General features: G+C 44.7%; 1 protein-coding gene across 6 annotated transcripts in view; it reads left to right on the top strand.

Annotated features, from left to right (window-relative positions):
* INVS (inversin) overlaps nucleotides 1-24,963 on the top strand; it is a 152,021-nt gene that overhangs the window by 105,764 nt on the left and 21,294 nt on the right. For all 6 annotated transcript variants that reach the window (XM_029920842.1, XM_029920844.1, XM_029920840.1 and 3 more), the window contains 2 exons: nucleotides 2,071-2,283; nucleotides 15,164-15,438. In XM_029920842.1, the coding sequence (XP_029776702.1) occupies nucleotides 2,071-2,283; nucleotides 15,164-15,438 (488 nt within the window). The remainder of the gene's footprint in view (nucleotides 1-2,070; nucleotides 2,284-15,163; nucleotides 15,439-24,963) is intronic.

Below are 24,963 nucleotides of genomic sequence, written 5' to 3'. Positions count from 1 at the left end.
GCCACCTACTTATAAATAATGTTTTTAAAGTTTATGTGGGCACCTCTACCTTATGGCCTTCTGGTCTCTGAACAGCAAAGACAAATCAAGATGTCCTAAAATGAGAGTTTCTTAATTTTAACATATAGGACTTCCTTCTGAATTCAGTTTCCTTATAGAAGTGACCAAACCACCCTCTGCTTACACTGAAAAGTCTCCTCCATTGACGTCTGACTATGACTGTTAGGTGAGTTTTGAAGAAAGACAATCTCTATAATCACTGGATGATTTCCTGGGTCTAATCATGCATCAGTTTTTCTACCTCATAAGTCAGCTGATCATTTTTTCCTAATGCCTCTGATTGTGTTGGATTAGTAACAGTCTCCCAGAGAGGAATCGGATCAGTAATAGTCCTTGGGTGGCCACAACGACTGGCTCGGGTCCTGTGGGAATAATACTGATGACCCGTGGCCACGGGATCTCAAACCCTGGTGCCGAGCGTGTCCTACGACAGTACCCACAGCGGCTGACGTTTATTAATTGCTTCCTTTATGCCAGGCACAGCGTTATCCTCTTTCTGTTTATTATTTCATTTTCTCTTCATGCCAAGTCTGTAGTGAGGAGAGGTAAATTGGTTAAGAACTGACCCACGGAGGAGGGCACTTGTGGGGAAGAGCACTGGGTGTTATATGGAAACCAACTTGATAATAAACTATTAAAAAAAAAAAAAGAAGTGACAGTCAGCATTACCATTGTTGGAAGGTAGAATTGGGGTTTTATTTTTCTTCAATGTTTGTGGGAGATTTTTGCATTTTAATACTTAAAATATGCATCATTATTACAAAGGAATCCTTCAAAAAACATACCTGCCAGGATAATAACTCTGGTTAATTGTAAGGGTGAAGAATATAGATGACCGTTATTCTCTTCTGTGTATTTATCCTATTCTTTTATATTTCCAGAATAGAAAGGATATATTTTAAGAAAGGAATTTGCCTAAAATTATATATCTAGAGAGTAGCCAGTTGAGATTTAAATATATAATTATATGACCAAAAAGCCCATCTTTTCTAAGTAATATATTTATCAAAAAGGTATGCACAGTGTACATAATTTAAAAGGCATAAAAGGGGCGCCTGGGTGGCTCAGTTGGTTAAGCCTCCAACTCTTGATTTCTGTTAGATCATGATCCCATGGTGCATGGGTTGGAGCCCTGTGTCCGGCTCTGTGCTAGCTGTGTGGAGCCGGCTTGGGATTCTCTCTCTCTTTCTGCCCCTCCCTGTTCTCTCTCTCTCTCTCTCTCTCTCTCTCTCAAAATAAATAAATAAACTTTACAAAATTTTAATAAAAGGCATAAAGGGATGCCTGGGTGGCTCAGTCAGTTACGTGTTCAGCTTTGGCTCAGGTCATGATCTCACGGTTCATGGGTTCGAGCCCCATGTTGGGCTCTGTGCTGACAGCTCAGAGCCTGGAGCCTGCTTCAGACTCCGTGTCTTCTTTTCCCTCTGCCCCTCCCCCGCTCATACTCTGAAAAAGTCATCCCTGGCTTCTTTTTCTATATTCAGGTCTTTGCTTCATTCAGAACTTATTTTTGTGTAAAATGTGATATAAGAATCTTTCTCTTTTTTTTTTCCAGATGGCTATGCAGCTTTCAGTAAGCCATGCTTTCTGATTTAAAGAGCCATCCTCATCATGTACTTAATCTCTCCATTTGGAGATGTCGTTTTTATTTCACAAGCATTAATTATCAGTAGTCCCGGGCTTAAACTTATGAATCGCACAGGAAGTTATCTGCAGTACTTTTTCAGATAGGAGCAGGGTATTATTTGGCACATGGGAAAGAAGAAAAGTGATCATGTGTTCCTATGGCCGCCAGTTTGTGAATCAGCAAGCAAGACCCAGGAATCATCACGGATCAGTGACACAAAGCACCTGACCCCAGCCCCCCGCCTTGTTTTGTCCCCTCAGATAAAAAAGGGCCTGAGGAAGACTCCCCATCTCAGACTGAGGTTTCCTCTGCTGCAGAATATTGCCAGCTGACCTGTACCTCAGATTACATGCCAACACTTAAAAAACCCCTTCCTCCTTCAGGTACACACCCCTTGACTATGCCTTGCTCGGGGAGCGCCATGAAGTGATCCAGTTCATGTTGGAGCACGGCGCCCTGTCCATCGCAGCCATACAAGACATCGCTGCCTTCAAAATCCAGGCGGTCTACAAAGGGTACAAGGTCAGAAAAGCTTTTCGAGATCGGAAAAATCTCCTCATGAAGCACGAGCAGTTGAGAAAAGATGCTGCCGCCAAGTAAGTGCCAGCTGTGGACATGGTGTCCTCACAACCCGGCTTCCGGGTGGAAGGGGGCGCGTGGGGGGAGCGGCCAGGAGGAGGAATCCAAAGAGGATCAGAAAGAAATGATTTTGATCCCTGTCGGCGTGTCACCTCCCCCCTTCTGCCCACCAGGCCTGCAGGGCACTGCAGCTACCGGGAAGGACCAAGGCCCACTCTCTACTTGGTGGCTGGTCCTCTAGGTTAGCACCCCATGTTCCAACCCAGGGATGAGCCGCTGCTGCAGCCACCATGGCGAGGAGTGGGGGGCAGGAGCTACCTACAGGAAGCTGCACAGAGATAGCTGCTCCTCCTCCTTCCTTTCCTACCTTTCCACAGGAAACCGACACCAGTATCTGGCCTACTTCATGAGAAGCGTCTAGTTTTGATTTGATTAAAACAACCAACTTGTGTGAATAGCTTGCCCTCCCCACCCCTTCCTCATCAAATCTGTACTAAATCATGTGATGTGTTCAAGAAATATTGACTGGATTCTTACTGTACACACAAAACTCTGGGCTGGAGCCTTTGGGGAAAATAGTGACTTTGCTTCAAGGACCTCACACTATTTGTATAGAATGTGTAAAATAGTCACTTGTGCCAATTACTTATACAGTGTGACTATTTTACCAGAAGTGATTGATTTTAGATTATGCCTTGGTCCGCCTTTTCTTGCCCTTTGCTGGGGTGCTGTAACTAGCAGGGGACTAAGGCATCAGGAGGTATGGGTCCCAAAACCTCTGATGCGAAAGATAACAGGCAGAATCTTAACCTCCTGGCTGGACCGTGAATGTTTTTAGATCTTGAATCCTTCCATATCTTGCCCACAAGGGGGAAGCATGAGTGTAATAAATAATAATTTGAAATAATAATAAAAGGGAGGATAAACCATTTTAGTGAGGAGTTAAATGCCACTGTGAACTGGGAGGCTAACCGTAATGGTGGCCTTCGGTAGAGAGGAGTGACAGGAAGACATCATTTTCTGTGACTGAAGCTACCGCAGTGGGTGGCATCCTAGGACATATTATCTTGCACGGTCCTCTTTATTACTCTCTTCCCTTTTGCCAAAGAATCCAGTTTAACCTAAGGCCTCTCTACGTGCCTCTTCTTCTATCCTTATTAGGAAATTTCCTTGCATGAGTGTGACAACTGTTAAGTAGGTAATGCACATGCTAATTATCCTGAGTTGTAAGTTACATAGTCTCTGCAAGGGATGGGAGGCTGTATTTCCTTCCATCTGATGTTTCCATAAACTCAAGTTTTAATGTGTGAGAATCTGTTTTCAGAATTTGAAGTCATACCTACCTGAATGTGTGGTGGGATTGTACAAAGGCAGCGACTCCCCACCCCCACCCTCCACCAAACAAAAGTATAGTAGTCCAAATACATTCCACTTCATTAGTGTAGAGAGGGGGGCCTGGAGTCCCCAAACTCTTTTTCCAGCAGAATAGAAGGGTTGTGGGGGAACCCAGCATCCCTCTCTCTGAGCCTCCGTTTTTTCGTCTGTGAAACGTGACAAATTAGACCAGCTTACTTGCAAGCACTCTCCAGTTCTGTGGAAACCCCTCCCCTGCCCAGTCTTCTCTGTTAATGATCGGAGCCTCTTCCTTCTCTCCTTTGCCTGCAGCGCTGCCTAGCGGCCATATTCACAGGGCCAAGAGTTTGGGCAGGCGCTGCTGAGTTAGTGTAGAGCCGAGAACCAAGAATCCATTTGTCAGAAGATCTCCTATACAAGGAAGGCTTTCACATCCGGACAAGCATAGAGTCTTAGAATATTTTTTTCCTAACCAGGCCCTTTGTGACTCCGAATCGTGAGGGTTTGAAAGGGGAGTGGGATTGAGGGACCATCTAGCCCAACCCCCATTGGTTGTTATCCTGGTTGGTTTCACAGTCGTGGACAATGGGTCCTCTTTGTTCTTGGATAGTAGTTTCTGAAGCTCATTTTTAAAACTTTTGTATTATTCTTTTTGAGAGAGAGAGAGGGAGAGCAAGTAGAAGAGGGGCGGAGGGAAAGAGAGAATCTTAGGCTGAATCTTGGGAGCGTCTCCATGCTGAGCACGGAGCCTGACAGAGCTCAATCGCATGCCCCTGGGATCATGACCTGAGCTGAAATCAAGAGTCAGATGCTCAACCAACTAAGGCACACAGGTGCCCCTGTAAGAATTTTTGAAAACCTGTTACATGAGAGCTGTGCTTACTGAGATAATATCGGAAATGGCCCAAGCTGGAAACTGTAACCTCCTTTCCTTTTTCTCAGTCACAGTCTTTCCTCTGTTAGGTGTCATTATTGGAAGTAAACAAATTTCTTCATCTAACCGTCACCTCCTACCGTGCTTATGGGCATAGAACTCCAAAAGAAATATTTAAAGAGAGAAGAAACTGATATCATTTCTTTTAATTTACTTCTCAAATGTTATTCCTTAAGATCTGAGTCAGTGTTTAACTTTGGCTTTGGTTTTGGCTTTACGGAACAAAACTCAGAATGTTGATTTCAGTCCTTGCTGCCGCTGCCCCGCTGGCCAAGGCGACCAGACACATGGCGCCGCCTCGGTCTACCTTTCCCAGCGGATCACGTCAGGATGGCACAAATCACCATCCTTAAAGCAACGATGTGAAAAGAACTTGTTAGACTTAAAATGACTTCTCATTTACTGATAGAGAAATTGGGAGAGAGCAAAGTTTTAGTCATGCTTTCTAAGGCATGTTCGAAAATACTATTTAAGAAATACCTATAATCCACTTAAAAGCACTTTATAATCACATGGCACCACCTATGTTGTTGCCAAAAGGAACATTGCTGTAATTTACCTGCCACAGCACACAGTTGAATGCACACTAGACAAGACTGTATTTATGTTGATCACTGTTCTCCCCGGAAGCTTCCTTTTTGCCAGGTTTTTATTTCACTCTCTAATCCCAGCTCGCTTCTATCTCTCTGTCTCTTCCTTCTCACAGCTTTTTAATTATACCATCTCTACACTGAAGTCAGCTCTGCAGACTTGCTCCTTAGACTTCTCCTCACACAATACTTTTTTTCCATTGGAAAGGTATCTACTTGTGAAACCTCGGTGACTTCATCTCTGTAGCTAGCCCATCAATCTGTCTCACATCCTGACCTCCTGGAACTCTTAATTCCACATCATCAGTTGCCTAGTGGGCATTTCCACTTTGCTGTCCTTTTGTGACTTGCCAACACTTTCCATTTGTGTGTCTTGTTGTCACTGTCGCTTCAGACTCACTGTGAAACCTACACCGCATCAGCACAACCTCTCTTCTCACCTCCATATTTCCTTGCTAGTGCTGCCACCATCGATTCTGTGAAATCGTCCTGAAATGTCCTCTTGCCTCCATTCTCGTGTCCCACCACACCACACCGGCCATTGTTTTTGAATACCATCCATGGTGCCACATAAGACCCTTCACCATTCTGCTTCCCCTTTCATCTCCAAGTCCCATTTCTTTCCATGACCGCCTCCCTCCCACATCCTCACACTTGAGGGCTCCACCATCCTGAACTTCCCTCACTTCCTTACATTTCCCTTTACCATACTCTCTGGGAAACCTGAGCTGCCTTCTGGCTATGCTATGAGATTGTGTATGTCTCCTAGAGTTAACATAATCGAGTCCAGTTTGTTCAAACTCTTGTGATGCTGAACTCCCTTCTAAGGAGGTTATCTTGCATCCCCAAAAAAGTGAAGTGACAAAGAGTTCAAGCAGCACATTCCAGTAGAGGACATTTCTGTCCGACAGAAGTTCTGTCCTACCTTTTGGTCTTGAGTTACCCCTTAAAGCAAAGGAGAAACGTCCGCAGCCTTTTCCCTAAACCAACTTTCAGATTAAAGAAAATGCTCCTGGCACCCCCACTCCTACCCCAAGTCTCCTTTTCACTTTATAAGAGACTTCCTTACTGCCACTTCCTTGAGCTTCATCAATTTGGCAATGAGCTTCTCCAGGGTTGACCCATAAGCCCATCTCTTCTGCTCACACCGTCATCTGGCCCATGAGGAGTCACTCCTGTGATTCCACTCCATGCCCTTTAGCTTCTCTGAGCCTCAGTTTCCCATTTCCCAAGAAATGAAAAGATTTCTTACTCCAGGATGGGCTCTGGGGCTCCACAAATGCCCTGAAACTGTGTGCTATGGTTTGTATATCATGCGGATATGTACATTTTGGGGGAGAAGACCTTCATATTTTTATCACAATGCCAAAGAAAGTCCATGAGTCACAAAGAGATTTTTTTAAAACCATTAGACTAAATGATGTCTGAGCTTTCTCTGCCCCCCTCCGCAGCTCTAACATTCTGTAAGTCAGAGGTCCTAAGACACGTGACATTTTCTTCTTCCCTTGAGAGGAAGTCAGAGACCAGATATTGCTCAGGCTGTTATTCAGTGACAATGAAGAGACAGAATTGTGCAGGAGACCCCTTAACTACAGTGCAACACCAACTGAAAAGGTTAGAGCGGAACCTTTTCTGTCTTGTGAGGTAATCAGCTTCCTCTCACCGCAACTGTTTCAGCAGAAATTGAATTATCATCTCTCTGGGGTGATATACAAGGAATTTCTTTCAGCTGTATGAAGAGCCAGGCTTTGAGATCGCTTCTGGGTCAAAGATTCTCTGAAAGCTGGGTTGCATGTCCTCGCTCATGCTCTTCCCTCTGCCCAAAATAACCTCTAGTTCCTTCCCTCTTTCTCATTTGACACCCTTCCTAGGTGTTTTTTTCTTCCAGTGTAGTCACTGCCTCCCACACCCCCCGCAGCTCCATGTAGACACCTCGGTGTCAGCCCTCAGCACATCTAGAAGCCATCGCACACAGAACTGTCTGCAGGAGAGAATGGGCCTGATTCCCCGACTAGACTGTCAATTCCTTGGGAACAGGGATTATATTGTGTGTCTCCACATCTCCAGATTCTTAAAATACCTGAGATTTGATAAGCATTGAATCATAAACTCCTAAATGTTCAAGAGCTGCCCCCGCAGTGGGTCTGAAACCGTACATGTGTCATTTTTCATTTTCCGCCTTAGTTTCCCCCTCAGCCAAGTGGGAAGCTTGGGCCAGATACTCTCTTAGGTCTCCTTCAGCTCGTGAATCTCTGTAAGAATTCCACTTGAATTTGTTTTCCCTACTCGGGCCAGAACTGTGTTTACATACCATTTACCCTCACAACACACACTGGTGCCTCCGTCTCTGTGCATTTGCCTCCTAGCTCCCTCGATGCTTCTCATGAGCAAATTACCATCTGACAGATTTATGGCAGTTCTTTATTCTGATTTTTAAAAGAAACCTAATAGCAAAGGGGTTCACCACTGCGTATACTTGAACATGAGACCTCTGTGTGGCTTCCACAGAGGCTTGTATTTGCCCAGCTTTGAGAAGAGGAAAACTGTCGGACACCGCCAGCAATAAGCAGGCTCTTCCCCAGTCCAGTGGAGTATTTGGGTTTCCATAGCCATGAACGCAGGACCTACGAGAGGCTGGGGAGAGATGATTAAAGCGGCTCTCACAGGAAAGGGAGTTGTGTGCTATCATCAATGAGCATCTCTGAAAATATCATTAGGCTGAGCCCTGTAGCTCTTAGACTGCAAGGAATTCATGCCAAACGCTGATTTCTTCACTTCTAACCAGATCCTGGCACAGGGCAGCTTTATCTTAACCCCTTTACCTGAAAACAGTAATGATCAATTATGTTTAAATAGTACTTTACAGCTTACAAAGCTCTTACATGTTAATTCATTAAGTTGATCCGGTCATCCAGGGAGGTAGACACAGGGCGACCATCTTTAGTCTCATTTCACAGATAAGGAAAATAGCATGTGGAGGTTAACACTCCAGAAATCCCACAGCTGGTAAAGGAGAAAGATGGCCCATGAATCTCGTCCTGCCCTAAATCAGGGCCCTACCAGCCACATTTAGGCTGGAAGCTGCCTCCGGCTGCTAGCTTCCATCTGGATAGGCCAGCGTGGCGTAGCCTGCCTGCCTGCCTTCTTCTTTCTTTCTTTCTTCCTCTTCCTTCCTCCCTTCCTTTTTCTTCCTTCCTTCCTGCCTACCTTCCTTCTTTCCTTCCTTTCTTTCTTTTCTTTTCTTTTCTTTCTTTCTTTCTCTGTCTCTTTCTCTTTCTCTTTCTTCTTCTTTCTCTTTCTCTCTTTCTTCTAAGTATAACAAGAACCAGGTCCCAAATCAGTTTGTCTCTTAACCCAGTGTTTATTCAGTTGTCCCGGTGTTGTTGTTAAAAGAATGCTGTTCTGGGGGCGCCTGGGAGGCTCAGTCAGTTTAGCATCTGACTTTGGCTCAGGTCATGATCTCACAGCTCATGGGTTCGAGCCCCACTTCCGGCTCTGTGCTGACAGCTCAGAGCCTGGAGCCTGCTTCAGATTCTGTGTGTGTGTCTCTCTCTCTGCTTCTCCACTCCTCGCTCTCTCTCTCTCAAGAATAAACATTAAACAAATTTTAAAAATTAAAAAAAGAATGGGGTCAGGGCACCTAGGTAGCCCAATTGGTTAAGTGTCTGACTCTTGATTTCGACTCAGGTCTTGATCTCCTGCTTCATGAGTTCAAGCCCAGCATTAAGCTCTGGAGCCTGCTTGGGATTCTCCCTCTATCTGTCTGTCTGTCTGTCTGTCTGTCTCTCTCTCTCTCTCTCTCTCTCTCTCTCTTGCTCTCTCTCGCTCTCTCCCTCCCTCCCCACCTCACTCTCTCTCTCTCCCCACCTGCCCCACTCTCACTCTCCCTGAAAATTAAAAAGAAAAAAAGAGTGGTGCCAAGCCACCATCACAATTCTGCATCACAGTTTAATAAAAAAAAGTCTTCCTATTACTCTCAAAGCTGACTACCATGGCAGAGCACACCAAATTCTTCCTAAATTTTTGAGAAAATTAAGAAGATTAATTGGTTGCAGGCCTACACCAAGACTATAATCCAGAATGTCAGTAGGGCAAAGCCCAGTTAAATGGGTCCAACAACAGGACATGCAAACTAGACGTCCCTTTTCTGTGACGCCATTCTGATCACTTCTTTCAAACCTCTCATAGGCCCTGTGTTCATGGCAATGGAAACTTGAATACTCCACTCGAATAGGAATGACCCTGCTTCTTTCTCTGGTGTCTGACAGAATTAGTTTCTTCTTGTCAAAACTGGGCAAATACAGCTCTCTATGGAAGCCACATAGGAGAGTAGAAAAAAAGCATCTCCTTCCAGGCCTCAAACTGTCCAGGCCCGGAGGCAGATCCGTGCCACACTGTGCAAACAAACACACCCAGTCCTGAGATGGTAAAGCCATTGGACGGTCAAGTCATTTAAATGATTGCCCTTGACCTGATTCTCTACACTGAGTTTCTTATTGGCCATTTCTGCAGTTGCCATCTAGGCCACTAATTTGGGACTCAGGTCTGATTGGGGGACCTCCAGGTCTGATTGGAGGGCCTCACAGTCGCGCCTCAGAGATCTGCAGCAGCAACATGTCCCTTCGATTTTTTCTGCCCCGGGTGAAACAGCCCAGTTCCTTCAGCCCACCGTTTGCAGACTTTCTTTGCTCCGTGATGCCAAAACAGACCTTGTCAAGGATCTCATCTCCACCTGACTTTCTCCCTTTTTATACTGGGAGCCTCTGGGGAGCTGCAAGCATTGCTCTAGAAAAGAGGGTACAAACCAGACTAATTGGCAGCCCTTCAAACCCTGTTGTCTGGTCAGTTTCCCTTAAGATAAAAGAAAAAAGGAGAGGATACGGGAGGATTATTTTGTGCATTAACATTCCACCATGTGAGTAAATTTCAAGCTAAAATGTTACTTGCTGTGTCATGGACGGGATTTTTTTTTTCTCTTAAGTTTTTCATATAAACTAGAATAGCATTGGTTAGTTTTCTGGTGTTTGTTTTCTAAACTGGACCAAAATAGGTCAAGTGTATAACATAACCCCCATGAAGATTACTAGAACTTCCACATTCTGTAATAAATTAGTTGGAGGAAAAAACACTTAAATTTCAGTCCAATGACTGAGTCTAAGAGTTTTAGGACAAAAGGCTAATTGGAAGCTAGGTTAAAATGCTGTTAATGGCCACTCTGATGTGATATTAGCAGTTTCTTCTTATGACTCAGTTCATTTTTTTTTAACATTTATTTATCTTTGAGAGACAGAGAGAGACAAATCATGAGCAGGGGAGGGACAGAGAGAAGAAGACACAGAATCGGAAGCAGGCTCCAGGCTCTGAGGTGTCAGCACAGCGCCCAACATGGGGCTCGAACCCACGAACCGTGAGATCATGACCTGAGCCAAAGTCGGACGCTCAACCGACTGAGCCACCCAGGCGCCTCTTTAAATGCTAGAAAAAGATGAAGTGAAATGTTAACCCGGTCACTGAGGTAAACTGTACAGGGAGGGTGAAGGGCTAAGTTCTAGCTCAGACATCTGTGGTTTACCATGTAGTCGTGTCTAAGTCACCACTGTCTGCCTCAGGTTCCCTATCTACCAAATAATAGTGAGTCACCTGAGATTCCTTCAAACTCAGGCCATGAGCAATGGAGCTGGACCTTATTCCCCAGGGACACGTATGCGTAGGATCATGCTCTCAGGCTGCAGCCTGTGTGTGCGTGTATGTTGCTGTTGTTGCTTCTGTTTGTTTTAATTTTTTTTTTGAGAGAGAGATGGAATGCAAGTGGGGGAGAGGCAGAGAGAGAGGGGAACATAGAATGTGAAGCAGGCTCCAGGCTCTGAGCTGTCAGCACAGAGCCCCACGCAGGGCTTGAACTCAGGAACCATGAGATCATGACCTGAGCTGGTCAGCCGCTCAACCACCTGAACCCCGCCAGGTGCCCGTGTTGTAGCTTTTGTTGTAAGGCAGCAGGTATATAGATGGGATGCGGGCTATGCATTCCCAGTGCTAATCCCCTCCCCCTTTTCTGCAGCAATCACTACTTTTATTTACATCAAGAACCACGGCTCTGGAGAACTGCACAGTTGTGGGCAGTGTTCCGCCCGGAAGATTTTTTTTTTCAATGCATCAATTTTTTAAACATTAAATTATTTCTATTCACAAACTGAGACTCAACTGACATATCCTGATAATTGGATTCTTTATTCCAAATCTGCTTTACTTGGTTCTACCAAAATGAAAAAAAAAAGAAAAGAAAAAAAACCACCCTCCTGTGAACCTCCCCTTTCAAAGAAGTCTTCAGAAGACAGACCCCCCCCACCCCCATGGGGTGCCTGGGTGGCTCAGTGAGTTAAGCGTCCAGTTTCGGCTCAGGTCATGATCTCATGGTTCGTGGGTTCAAGCCCTGCATCGGGCTCTGTGCTGACAGCTCAGAGCCTGGAACCTGTCTTTAGATTCTGTGTCTCCCTCTCTCTCTGACCCTCCCCTGCTCTCACTGCCTCTCTCTGTCTCTCAAAAATAAATAAAAAACATTAAAAATTTAAAAAAAAAAGAAGAAGAGCGCCCTTACTCTCTGGACATCCTGAGCACTCTGAAAGGCTGGATCCCCTGTGTCCTCTGACTTGCCTCTGCCGGAGGCCCAGAAAAGCCTGCAGGAACAAGCTTTGCCCAGGGGCTGTGTGTAAGTGGCTTCTTGGAATTGAACAGGAAAGCCGTTCAGCTTCCCCAAAGAAAGAAAAATGACCACTCAAATAACAAAGTCTAATTTATCACCTCAAAGCCCTTCTTAATAGCAGTGGATCCATGTGGCTGCCAAGCCAGACAGGCGCACGTGTGTGTCTGTCGAAAGGGCCAATATTCTCCCGGAGCAGTTCTCTCCATCAGTGCTCATAAAAGGAGCGGCCGTGCCCTTGCCTGCCAGGAGCAGGGCTGTTAGATCAATTAGCGGCTCGTCAGCCGCCCAGATGCTTCCACCTCCTGAAAAGCAGCCTTCTCCCACGCAGCTCACGCCGAACTGCCACCTGGTAGCGTCTATACGAGTCTCCGGTGCTGATGGTGACCAGCCGTCCAGCTGGCCTGTCGGTTGCAGGGCTGCACGCCCGGGCGTCAGCAGCTGGCAAAGCATGGACCCAAACCAGAGTCAGATGAAAACATCAGAACGATGCAGGAGTTAGCACAACCCATCTGGTCACTTCTGCTCAGATGGGACCTGGTGGGAACCTATTAGATAAACAAGCGTGGACCCCACAGGACAAAAGACCTTCAGAAGGGGAAGTTAAGTGGACAAGGCTTTATATCAAAGTGTAACCCAGCTAGCTATCAAACCCCACAGCCTATGGAAATCTGAATTCTGTGATCACCTTCACGGAAGCTTTGTGTCTCTGCCTCACTCTTGCTTCTTGCTCCCATGTCTGGTCTCTTAGCTCTGCAACTTGTCAGCTTGCTTATAAAAAAGCAGTGTGAGCCTAGTGGACCTCACAAAAAGCTGGCGTTATTGAGGAGAATCGCACTTCATATCCCATCATGGCATAGACCACAGTCCAAGTGACACTTTTCTACTTTCTTAAGCCTTGTTGCACAAGGTGTGGTGCAAGGCACCAGCAGCACCGTGTAACCTGAGAGCTTGTCAGAAATGCAGAATCGTGGGGCGCCTGGGTGTCTCAGTCCGTTAAGGGTCTGACTTCGGCTCAGGTCATGATCTCATGATCTGTGGGTTCAAGCCCCACATCGGGCTCTGTGCTGACAGCTCAGAGCCTGGAGCCTGCTTCGGATTCTGTTTCCCTTTCTCTGTGCCTCTTGCCAGCTCACACACTCTCTCTCTCTCAAAAGTAAATAAACATTAAAATGTTTTAAAAAAAAAGAAATGTAGAATCTTTCTTTATTCTTTTAAAGTTTATTTATTTTGAGAGAGAGACAGAACAAACATCTCAGCAGGGGAGGGGCAGAGAGGAGGAGAGAGAGAATCCCAAGCAGGCTCTGCACTGTCAGCACAAAGCCCGATGCAGGGCTTGCACTCGTAAACTAGGAGATCGTGACCTGAGCTGAAATCAAGAATCAGACGCTCAACCAACTGAGCCATCCTGGTGCCCCTAGAAACGCAGCTGCTCCAGACTTGCTAAATCAGAACCTAGATATTAACAAGATCTCAGAAGACTCCGTTGGTTCAAGTGTGAGCAGCGCAGATGTAAAGTCCTCCACCATCGTCCCCATGGAGGAGTCTCTGTGGCCTGGCCCTTGCACCTCGCAGTGCCCAGACTTCCATCTTCTCTGTCTTCCCCCTCCTTTCTCTCTCTCTCTGGTTCTTTCATCTCCTCCCTCCTCTCAGGAGATTCAAACAGACTTTTTTTTTTGTTACCACAGACCAGCCCTCCCCTGGATCCTCAGGGCCAGTCGCCACCTAGGTCCCAAAGGTCTCACCTGCTGCCAGCCCTCCGCTCTGGTCCAAAGCGGATTAAAATATTTGTCTAAACAAGGTCCTCCCTCCCCCACGAGGGACTCTGATACCAGCTATAACAATAAAAGAAATCTATCTTGTTACAAAAGATATCCTAGGTTTTATAAAGACATCTGCTTCTAAACAGACCCCTAAATCAAGTCCAGGTTATAAACTATCACACGAGTGTTAGACCTGGGGAAACTGAGTCTCAGAAACAGAAAAGTGACTGGCTCAACATAGTTATTGGCAGGGACAGGACTAGAAAATTTCTTATACTTCCCAGTGTGTGCTTCTCTCCACTACACCGAATCATTCATTCTACTTGAACCTGAACCTTTATGTGGCCCCCTAATTCTCTTCCTGAGCAGTAACTGAGTCACCTGGGCAGCAAATCTGCATTGGCTGCCTGCTGGGTATAGCAGACACTGTTCAAAGATGAGAAGAGGCAAAACAGACCCAGTTTTTCCACACTATGTCCTTCGCCCAAACTGCCCCCTCCCACCGAAGTCCTCACTCCCCCGTGATCTGCCCAGCAGACTTTTCCACATCTTTGAGAAGCAGCACTGAGCTTCCGGACTCCTCCAGACAAAACTAGTCACTACTTCCTCTGGGCAAGCACCCTAGCATAGCACTTCTTCCATTATTAGTTAGGTCTTTGTTTCCTAGCTGTCCCTTCCGAATCGAAATTTCCTCTAGGGAGGCTTCAACCCCATGGTCCTCGGTCCCCTGTACGGAAGATGCTCAGTAAATGTTAGTTGTCTTCCCCCTTTCTCTCCCTTGGAAATTTCTACCAATTGATGCTATTGGTCATACAAACCTTGTCCTTAACTCAGCTCCTTCATCCTCAAGCAACTTGCCCCTCTCTGGACCTGGGCTGACTCTGATGCATCCTCCTCCCATTGCCACTCACTTCTCGACCCCACCCTCTTCTACTCCACTGCTGTCCACAGGTGCCAGCCTCGCCACCATGACTTGTGTATGACTTTTTGAAAATCCTCCTGCTTTCTGAACCTCATCTGCAAAATGAATGGGTAGCTCCTTTGCTGGAGGTCTGGGTAGCCGTGTGGCAACTCACAGGTGTATTGTAATCAGTTGTGAGGTGCTTGGTAAGTCATCGTTTCGTATAGTCATAAGGTTTGCCAAATGGTCTTTTTTTAAGAAATAAAGAAGATTAAAGGTTATCCCTGTGACTGGCACTCTCAGCAGCATTCCGATGTGCTCTGTGGACTAGGAGAAGAAGGCGTGGAGGTACAGGCAGGGATCCCACACAAGCTTGGGCGCACACACCTTAGGATGGTCATATCTCACAAACGTAGTTCTCCATCATGTGTGCCCCAGCCAGGCAAAGTCTGATCTGTAAGACTCTTCTCTGCTCCGTCATCTGTTGAGATCTAAGGTCTGGAGAAAAGACTGAAAATTGTGACATAGTGGTAATCATCAATTTCCAAATCCCTCCTGTGATGTGGTAGCTCCTTATAAAATGTAAATCTCATTCAGGAATATTTGAATGGGTAACACTATTCTGATTTTTTCCTCTTTCCCCTTGGCTTTGTTTCCAGAAAGCGAGAGGAAGAAAACAAACGAAGAGAGGCAGAACAGCAGAAGGGAAGGCTGAGCCCAGATTCCTGCAGACCCCAAGCCCCTCCCTGTGTGCCCGGCACCCAGGCTGAGCCCCACAGGCAGAGCTGGGCCCCCAGCAAGCAGCCTCCCACAGGCAGCGCAGCCCAGGACCCCGAGGAGAGAGCCCTTCGAGGATCTACAGGCAAAGCCCCCCAGAGAGAGGCTGGCAACAGACCCCCTGATGTGCAGGGAACAGACCCCAGAAAGCCAACCGGTAGGTGTCTTTGTTCCCTGATGCCAGCCGGTGGGCTGTGGGCTCTCTTGATGGTGTATTTATTCCATTTACACTTAGGTAATTACGGCAGCACTCGAGGCTGCAATTTTGTTACTTGTTTTCCATTTATTGTCTATGGTTCTCATTCCTGTGTTTCTTTTTTTTTTTCCCCTTCCTGTGGACTACTTGAACATCTATTAGGATTTTATCTCAATTAACTTATAGTGTTTTTGAATGTACTTCTTTCTACAGTTTTTGTGGTGGTTGCTCTGAGTATTACCATCTGCTTATATGTATATATACCTGTCAGTTATAAAGGACTAATAACGAGTATCAACATTTTACTACTTTTTAAAAATTTGTTTATTTATTTTGAGAGAGAGAGCGAGCCCATGTGTGTGCAAGTGGGGGAGGAGCAGAGAGAGAGGGAGAGAGAGAATCCCAAGCAGGATCTGACCTGTCAGTGGGGAGCCCGACACGGGGCTTGAACCCACAAACCACGAGATCATGACCTGAGCCGAACTCGCACCCTCAGCCAACTGAGCCACCCAGGAGCCCCCAGCACTTTACCACTTTGAGCGTAATGTGGAAACCTCACTTCCATTTAGGTACCTTTACCTTCCCCACTTTTAAATATCAATGATTATCAGATGGAATTATAATTTTTGTCTCAATCATCAAATATAATTTATAAAATCCATGAGGAAAAGGATAGTCTCTTCTTTGTACCCAGAGTTCTGTGTTCCTCGTGTTTCATCATCCTTCCTGGTGCCCCAGATTCCATCTTTTATCATTTCCTTTCTGTCTGAAGAGACTTCTTTAGCCAGTCTTTCAGGGTGGCTCTGCTAGCAACACATTCTTTCAGGTTTCCTTTGTCGGAGGGTGTTTTTGTTTCGTTCCGGACAAGTCGGCGAACCAGATCCCAAATGTTCAGCTGGCAGGTCTTTCCTTCTCACACTTGAAAGAGGCCGTGGCCCTTCTTCTGCGGTTTCGGATGAGAAGTCCACTGTCATTTGAGTGGGTTTTCCTCAGTAACGTTTCTAAGTAACACGTCACTGCTCTCTGGCTGCTTTCAAGATGTTTATCTTTAGTTTTCAGTAGTTTAATGTGATGTGTCTTGGCATGGATTTTGGGAGTTAATCCTGTTTAGACTTCACGCAGTGTATTGGGCTTCTGCAAGACACCCCCTCCCCGACCCAGGGTAGTAACTTGCTGAGAGCACTCACAAGACTCAGCGTATACTTGTGCTCACAGGTGGGATCTGTCATAACAAAGGGATACGAATCAAGATCAACAAAGGGAACAGGCACATGGAGCAAAGTCTGGAAGAAGCCAAGTGCGAACTCCCAAGAGTCTTCTCCCAGTGGAATCACACATGAGGCATGCTCAATTCCTCCAGCAATGAATTGTGACGACCAGTTAGCCTTCTGTCTACCAGGAAAGCACCCCTAAACTTAGTACTGCAGGATTTTTATTGGGGTCAGTGACGTAGGTACCGTACTTCTGCCCAGCATATACTATAACCCCAGCTCCCCAGAAGGAAAATGGGCTTTCGATTTAAGCATATTGAGCCCTTCTTATAAATTAGGGAACAGTGAGAACCATCCAGGAATCTAAGTGCAAATGCCAACATAGGGAAAAGGCAAATAATGTCTTAGTTCTGTTATAAACATAGTTCTGGCCTTGTGGACCCCAGAAACAAGTCTATTCAATCTCATGGTGACCCCATTCAGGGCTTGGACAATTCATTCTATCGCTCTAAACCTTAATTTCCTTAGCTATAAAATGGGGAGGTATACTCAAAAAACAAACAAACCAAAAAAAGCAGAAATAGACCCATAAATACATAGAACAAACTGATAGTTGCCAGAGAGGAGATCAGGGCAATGGGCAGAGTGGATGAAGGGGAGTGGAAGGTACAGACTTCCAGTAGCGGAATGAATAAGTCATGGGGAAGAAAAGTACAACATAAGGACTAGAGTCCATGGTGTTGTCACAGTGTGTATGGTGACAGATGGCAGCTATGTTTGTGGTGAGCATAGCATAACGGAATCACTGTGTTGTACACCTGAAACTAATGTAACGCTGTGTATCAACTATATTTCAGTTTTGAAAAAGAAAAAAATGAGGGCATACTCTCTACCCTGCAAGGCAGTTATAAATAGAAATAAAATAATAAATGTAGAAAACGTATCATAGCCCACAACTCATCGACTCATCGTAGGTCTTCAGTAACTACTATTATGAAACCACACTGATGCTCTAGCCAAGAACAACCACATAAAAGCACACATGAATTATAAACATACCCAGAATCTAATTCCATAATGCATCAGCAAAGTATACCTTAAGGAGGTCTGATGCCTTGTTTTATATTCATTCATTTATTATTCAGCTAGTGTTAACTAGATTCCCATGCTGAATTTGAGTAAATGCTTTCCTAGCTTGAGGTCATTGCATATCACATTCCCTCCATCCATATGGATAAAAACTCCCTCTTATTTTTCAGATCTCAAGATGAATGTTCCTCCCTCTATGCAGCCACACCTCCCCACTAAACAAGCCTTCACCTTCCTGCTGTCTGCTCCCATAGGCCTCTGCACCTCCATATTAGAAAGATCATCACCTTTTATTGTTATTACTGGCTTATTTGTCTATTGTTTTCCTATGAATTACAAGATCTATAAGATCAGAATTATTTCATTTATCTGCTGCTCTGTAAAACAAAACAAAACTACACTAAAATTAAGTGGCTTAGAACCACAATTTATCATTCCTCATGAATCTGTGGGTTGGTTGGGCAGTTCCTCCACAGTTTCACCTGGTGTCACTCGTGTGACTACATACAGGTGGAGGGCCAGCTGAATTGGGCAGTCTAAGATAGACTGACTTGAATGCCTGGCAGTGGATGCTGGCTGTCAGCTGGGATTCCTTGATTCTGCTTTACATGGTCTTTCATCCTCCATTAGGCTATACTGGCCTCCTCACACAGTGATCTCAGGGCATCATTCCAGGAAAACAAAGGCAGAAGCTACAAGACCTCCTGAGGAACAGGATCTAGAATTTGCATGCTGCACTCTATTGACCAAAGCAAGTTATATGACCAGACTGACACTGAATGTGATTTAGCAAGATACTCTACTTTTGTGCATACTCAGACGGAAGCCGCTTTTGACTATTAAACAACCTAGCACAGGTCCTTTTTGGCCACAGATTATTCATGTTTCTCCCACAGGCACAATATTCTCACTGTTATCTCAGGATCCAAAAATGCCATCTCAGTTATCACATCAAGCTTGAAGTTGGGGATCTTGAGATGTATGTCATGTCCAGATGTTGTCAAGTTTCCCCAGGTGTGAATCATTCCAGTTCAGGGACGAGTCAACCAAAAACACATTTTATCAGCCCCCAAACACACCCAACAAGCAATAGTGAGACAGGGACAAAATAACCATGGTAGACACCCTTGCTCCAAAAGGGGAGAAATAAGAGGCACGTAGCGGTCACTAGTCTATAGTAATTCTGAAAGCCAGCTGGCTACACATTTGTGGGTCCCCTACTCTGAAGTGTGGGCTGTTCCTTGATTAGGGTATGATTTTACCCCTGTGTGTGGTTTCCTGTCCCATTATTCTCCTTGTCTCTTGGCTCTTCCGCCTGGGCTCTTGGTTCTGCTCTCTGAGACATCTTCTTTTGCATAAGACATAGCCCATGTTTGCAGTTAAATAGCTTTCTCAGCCTGCTTCTGACCTATAGGAACTTGAGGTTCCAGAGGCCCCCATTTGTTTGGAACTGCCTCAGCAGTTCAAGCTGGTGACACTCTTCATGATGCAATCACCTCAGAAACTTCCTGGGTTTCCTATGAATCTGACTGGGTTCACTCCATGTTCTTAAACTACATCCAGGGCCGCCTGGGTGGCTTAGTCGGTTAAGCATATGACTCTTGGTTTTGGCCCAGGTCATGATCTCCCAGTTCATGAGTTTGAGCCCCGTGTAGGGCTCCCCAGGCTGACAGTGTGGAGCCTGCTTCAGATTCTCTCTCTCTGCCTCTCTCTCTCTCTCTGCCCCTCCCTCACTCATGTGTTCTCTCTGAATAAATAAATAAATAATACCAAAACAATTTTTTTAATTAAACAGAAAAACTACATCTATAATTATTTCCAAGACAGGCCTCTCTCTACTTTGAGTGGCTCAGGCTGCTGTGGGAAAATGCCCTTGAAGTTCTTGGAAATTCTTCTGTTTAGCGTAGAGTGCATACAACATATCATCTTAGATATTTTTGAGGTCTTAATACAGGGTTGCACAGTAATACTCTTGATTTGATCTCTATCTACAAGTTGTAGTTCACTATGAGACTCTCACTGGCTGGAAAGAAAGAAAATGGGAAACAATTTTCTTTTCTAACCCAGCACATTTTAGGCTCCTTATATTTCCTCCAGATTCCGCTTGCACACTGAGCAGTTCTTCTAATTTTCTTTCTTTCCCCCCACACCTTATCATATGCAGCTAAAAAAGCCAGTTGATATTTTCTTTGATGATTGCACCTGGACATCTCCTAAGCCATGTTTACAAATGTATTAGGTATGTTGTCTGTCTTCCAAGTGACTGCAGGCAACTTTTGCCAGTTTTGCCCTTTATTCTGCCACTGAATAATACAACTGACCATTCTCTAGGTTCCAATAGCGATCTCCTCTCCACTCTTTCAGCCTTTGCTAATAGTCTTTTCACTGCCTTTCCAGCTTCTGTTCACTAACCAGTCCCTAAGTTCATGCTATGTTCTCATTTGGCTATCAGTTTCAGTGTTGGTTACCTCTGGTGACATAACAAGCTACCCCCACAACTGAGTGGCTTAACACAACAATGATTTATCATTTGTCACAGTTCTGTGGGTTGTCTGAACAGCTCCTCTCCTGGGTCACCAGGGGTTACTCGTGTGGCTACTGGAAGGTTGGCTGGGCCTCAAAGCCCAAAATGGCCTCCTTCACTTGTGTGGCCGTTGGTGCTGGCTGTTGGCTAAGGTGCCTCAGCTCTCTCCTGCGTGAGCTTTCAGCCTCCAGGAGGTTAGACCGTCTCCCTTGCATCTTGTTCTCAGGCAGTGCTCTAAGAGAGAGAGAGCGAGAAGTGACAAGCTCTCTTGAGGCGTAGGCTCCAAAACTTTCACATCACTTCTCCCACATTCTGTTGATCGGACCAACTCACAAGGCCAGTCCACATTCAAGGGGATGGAGGCGTAGACTCCACCTCTGGTTTGAAGATGTTGCAAAATCACATTTCAAAAGAGTGCCTACTTGGATGGAAAGAATCTTCGGCCACAAACAGCAATGTGTCTCTTACTTCTGTGTACCCAGCACCTAGCAGAGTGTCTGGTGCATAAGAGATACAATAAATAGTTGTTGAGTGTATAGCTATATGGTACTAGCTAGGTGCTTGAGATTCAGACATGAAAGACAGATGATTAAACATGACATGAAATGTATTTATTGGGTGTACTTATGTTTTCTGTGACAGAGTTCCATTTTATGGCGAAGCTTTGCTCCCACTCGGTTCACTGAATCACTCATGGACTTGCAATCAACAGATATGTTTCCGAGCCTACACTATGTGCTATGTGCCAGCCATAGCTAACTATAATTAGGGCTGAGGACCATACCATCAGCATCTTCATTACAGCAGTGAGCACAAAATTGGTTACATAGGTGAATACTTCTTGACCTGACTCCTCTGAGAAAACACCCATTAAAAGTTTGGTTGGCTTTGGACTTCGCGTGTGCCACAAGAATTATACTTAATCACTGCAATTTCCCAGAGACAATGTTTTCCTCCTAATCCAGTACTCTGTAGAACACAGAGAAAGGGGAGCACAGTTATTTCAGACTTTTTACAAGTGCAGAAGATAACTGTGGTTTGTGTTTGCCTTCTGATAAAACACCTTGAGACATTTATGCTACAAGACCAGTCAGATCTACTGTGGACCTGATCACATTCAGATACAGTCACCTTACATCCTGAAAAATCCATGATTGTTTCAGTTTTAATGACTAATCCTTTTGTCCTTTAATTACACTGATACTGGTTAGACTTCCTCTTTTTACTTTTGGTTTAAAGGTGATTGAGGACATGGTTTTATTATGACCTTTAAGCCATGTGTGGCTCATAAAATGAATTTAGTGGATTGCACCAGGATAATTTTCACAAAATAGACTACTTTAGAAAACATCAAAGTATATTGCACAAAATAAAGGTAATAAATTTAATGTCTATGCACATAGATCTGTGTGTGTGTGTGTGTGTGTGTGTGTGTGTGTGTGTACACGTACATGTATTATGAGTATACTAGGCCACAATTTAAGATTTACTTCTTGGTATGTGTTACTGTAAAAAAAAAATTGAAAGTTACTCTTCTAGAACAGTTCTGAAGCAGGGGAGCTCCTCATTTATTTGAGGGCAGGAACTGGTGTCCTGAATAAAGAACATTCAGGAAGAGTCAGGTTCAAATATAGGAGCAGTGTCTCAGAGAAGCCCAACATCCAAACTTTGGGGAAAAGTAAAAGGAACAGAGGCCACAGAGCCTGATTCAGATATACGGGGAGGGAGCTGCAGTTTCATGGGCGACCTTTGCCCCCTCTCTATCTGCCTAAGAGTACACAGGAATGGGTGCAAAGGAAAAGAGGGAGATACATCTAGGAATCAAGACTGGCCATTGGACTGGATGGAGCTTCTCCAGGACAGTATTCCTGGGAAACTCCAACATATTTGGGCAGATGGCACTCCAAGCCACTTTATGTTGGGCTAAGAAGGGTCAGCCAATCAGTACTCACATAGTGTAGACCTTGAGAGGTGGGCATCCCCACAGGAACCCAGAGATGGGGAATGCGGGCCACTTCTTTTTCTCCTTCATCCTATCTCATAGAAATAGAGGATGTTAGAGCTTGAGGGTCGTTAGAAAGTATCTAGTACAGCCTTCTCCATACAAGTCAGGAAACTGAGGCCATGAAAGAGGAGTTTGCCCAAGGTCTCTTAGTCAGTGATTTCTTTCTTCTCTCACATAATTCTTCCTCTCTTGTTGACAGTATGTGTACAGCAGAATGGCTAGTTGTACGAGCTATAGAATCAGATAAACTAGGTTCACACTTAGACCCTACCACTTACTAGTTACTTAACCTCTTCAAGCGTCCATCCCTTGATTTGTAAAAAAAAAAAAAAATAATAATAATAATATGATGATGATGATGATGATGATGATGATACCGCCTTAGAAATTTGTGCACATTAATGAGATAACCATGAAAAGATTTAAACACAGTGCCTAAAGCACTCTATAAATATGAGCTGTTATAATCAACCTCATGATTATTTTAAATAAAAGGCAGGGAAGGAAGGAGACATAATATTTAGGAAGCTCACTGAGTGGCAGCTGGGTTTGGAGGGCCTACACTAAGACCCAGTAGCAGCGCGTGAAGAGTAAGGGATGGACTGGAGAGGAAAATCGAGAGGACTCGATAGCAGATGGCTTGTGGGAAGTGGTGAGATAAAGTTGTCTTTGAGCCAGTGTGGTTTTCAGGAGAGTCTAGCAGAGGAGCAACTCACTGCTTCAAGGGCCATCCCTGGTGCTATCTTACTTCTCACCATATGGGCTGCAGAGCTGGTGGATGTAACTGGTGGGGGCACGTGGGCCCTACATCCGGCACATAGACAATGGCTAAGGCAGAAATGTCCGTTACCACCTATATGCCAAAGACTCCCTGACCTCCTTTCCTTGTTCCAGTTATGTATATTTAATGATTGGCTTATGTCTTCACTAGGATGTCTCAAAGAGCTCTCAAACCCAACCTATCTAAGAAAGGATAGGTGAAAATTTTTATGCAAATGACATATTCATCCATCTGTCTGTTCGGTCCAGGAGTGATTATTTTCTCCTTTCCCTTTACCACCCATACTGCATCTGTCACCAGGTCTTACATCATTTACTTCCTGAATATCTTTCAAACCCATTTTCTCTCTCTCATCCACCGCTACCATATATTCTGCCTGACATCATCTTACCTTCATCTCTAACTTGGACTATTATAGTAGCTTCCTAACTGTTTTTACCTATCTGTTCTGGCTCCAAGATAATAATCCATTTTCCTCTCTGTGAACAGAGTGGTCTCTTGAAAATGAAACTTCATCATATCTCTACCCAAATCAAAGCCCTAGGATTAACCACTGCTCCAGGGAACCCTGGGTCCCTTTGTTGAAGGATGGTATTAAAAATCAAGATCTGAGTGCTAGGTAGGCGTATTACTAGTGGAGTACTATTGCTCCTAAGACCTTTCAGCAGACAGAGCTAAAAATTACGTACATCTATTTCTGCATCTATCTGTGTGTACGTGTATTACACACACACACATGACCATGAGTTCATATTTATGATATCTCCAATTCCATCCAACAACACAGAGTTTATTCTTTTCTATTTGAAGTGTTCCCTCCAGCAGTGAAAGATTCCCATCATCTATGATGTATACATTTATACGTTCAATCCCAGTGTACACACAGAGCAGTCTCAGAATTGCTAACCCACACCTCTGTGAGCACAGTATTTACATACATTTCTTTTTGTCCTTTTTGTCCTTACAGTATTCAGCCAAAATATGTTTTTACATAGTTACTTAGGTCAGTTTTCTTCTTCACCTTTCAGTGTGGTTACCTCATTCCTTTGTAATACAGTTAGGTTTGTTTGTTATTATTTATATTCCACTTTGAGTTGTTTTCCACACCCTAGTTGATTTTAATTGTTCAATTTTTTTTGTAGTGGGTACTTTTTATTTAAACAGGAAATGACATTTTTTTCCTAGTTACAAAATTAGTTAATGCATATTACAAAACAATTCTTGAAACAGAAAAGAACAAGGGCGCCTGGGTGGCTCAGTCGGTTAAGCCTCCGACTTCGGCTCAGGTCAGATCTCACGTTCATGGGTTCGAGCCCTGCGTCAGGCTCTGTGCTGACAGCTAGCTCAGAGCCTGGAGCCTGCTTCTGGTTCTGTGTCTCCTTCTCTCTCTGACCCTCCCCCTCTCATGCTCTGTCTCTCTCTGTATCAAAAATAAATAAAACATTAAAAAAATTAAAAAGAAACAGAAAAGAACAAAAAGTAAATAAAATCTTCCTTGGGGCACCTGGGTGGCTCAGTCGATTAAGCGTCCAGCTTCGGCTCAGGTCATGATCTCACGGTTCGTGAATTTGAGCCCCACGTCAGGCTCTGTGCTGACAGCTCAGAGCCTGGAGCCTGCTTTGGATTCTGTATCTCCCTCCCTCTCTGACTCTACCCTGCTCGCACTGTCTCTCTCTGGCTCTCAAAAATTAAAAAAGGACATTTTTAAAAATCTTCCTTAATCTTTTTTTTAAATAGTTTATTACTAAATTGGTTTCCATATAACACCCAGTGTTCTTCCCCACAAGTGCCCCTCTCCATGACCATTACCCCCCTTAACCCCTCCCTCCTCAGCCCTCAGTTTGTTCTCAGCATTCAAAAGTCTCTCATGATTTGC

Source organism: Suricata suricatta, chromosome 13, assembly GCF_006229205.1.
Source record: "Suricata suricatta isolate VVHF042 chromosome 13, meerkat_22Aug2017_6uvM2_HiC, whole genome shotgun sequence".
NCBI lineage: Eukaryota > Metazoa > Chordata > Mammalia > Carnivora > Herpestidae > Suricata > Suricata suricatta.
This window is presented reverse-complemented; position numbering and strand designations above follow the sequence as displayed.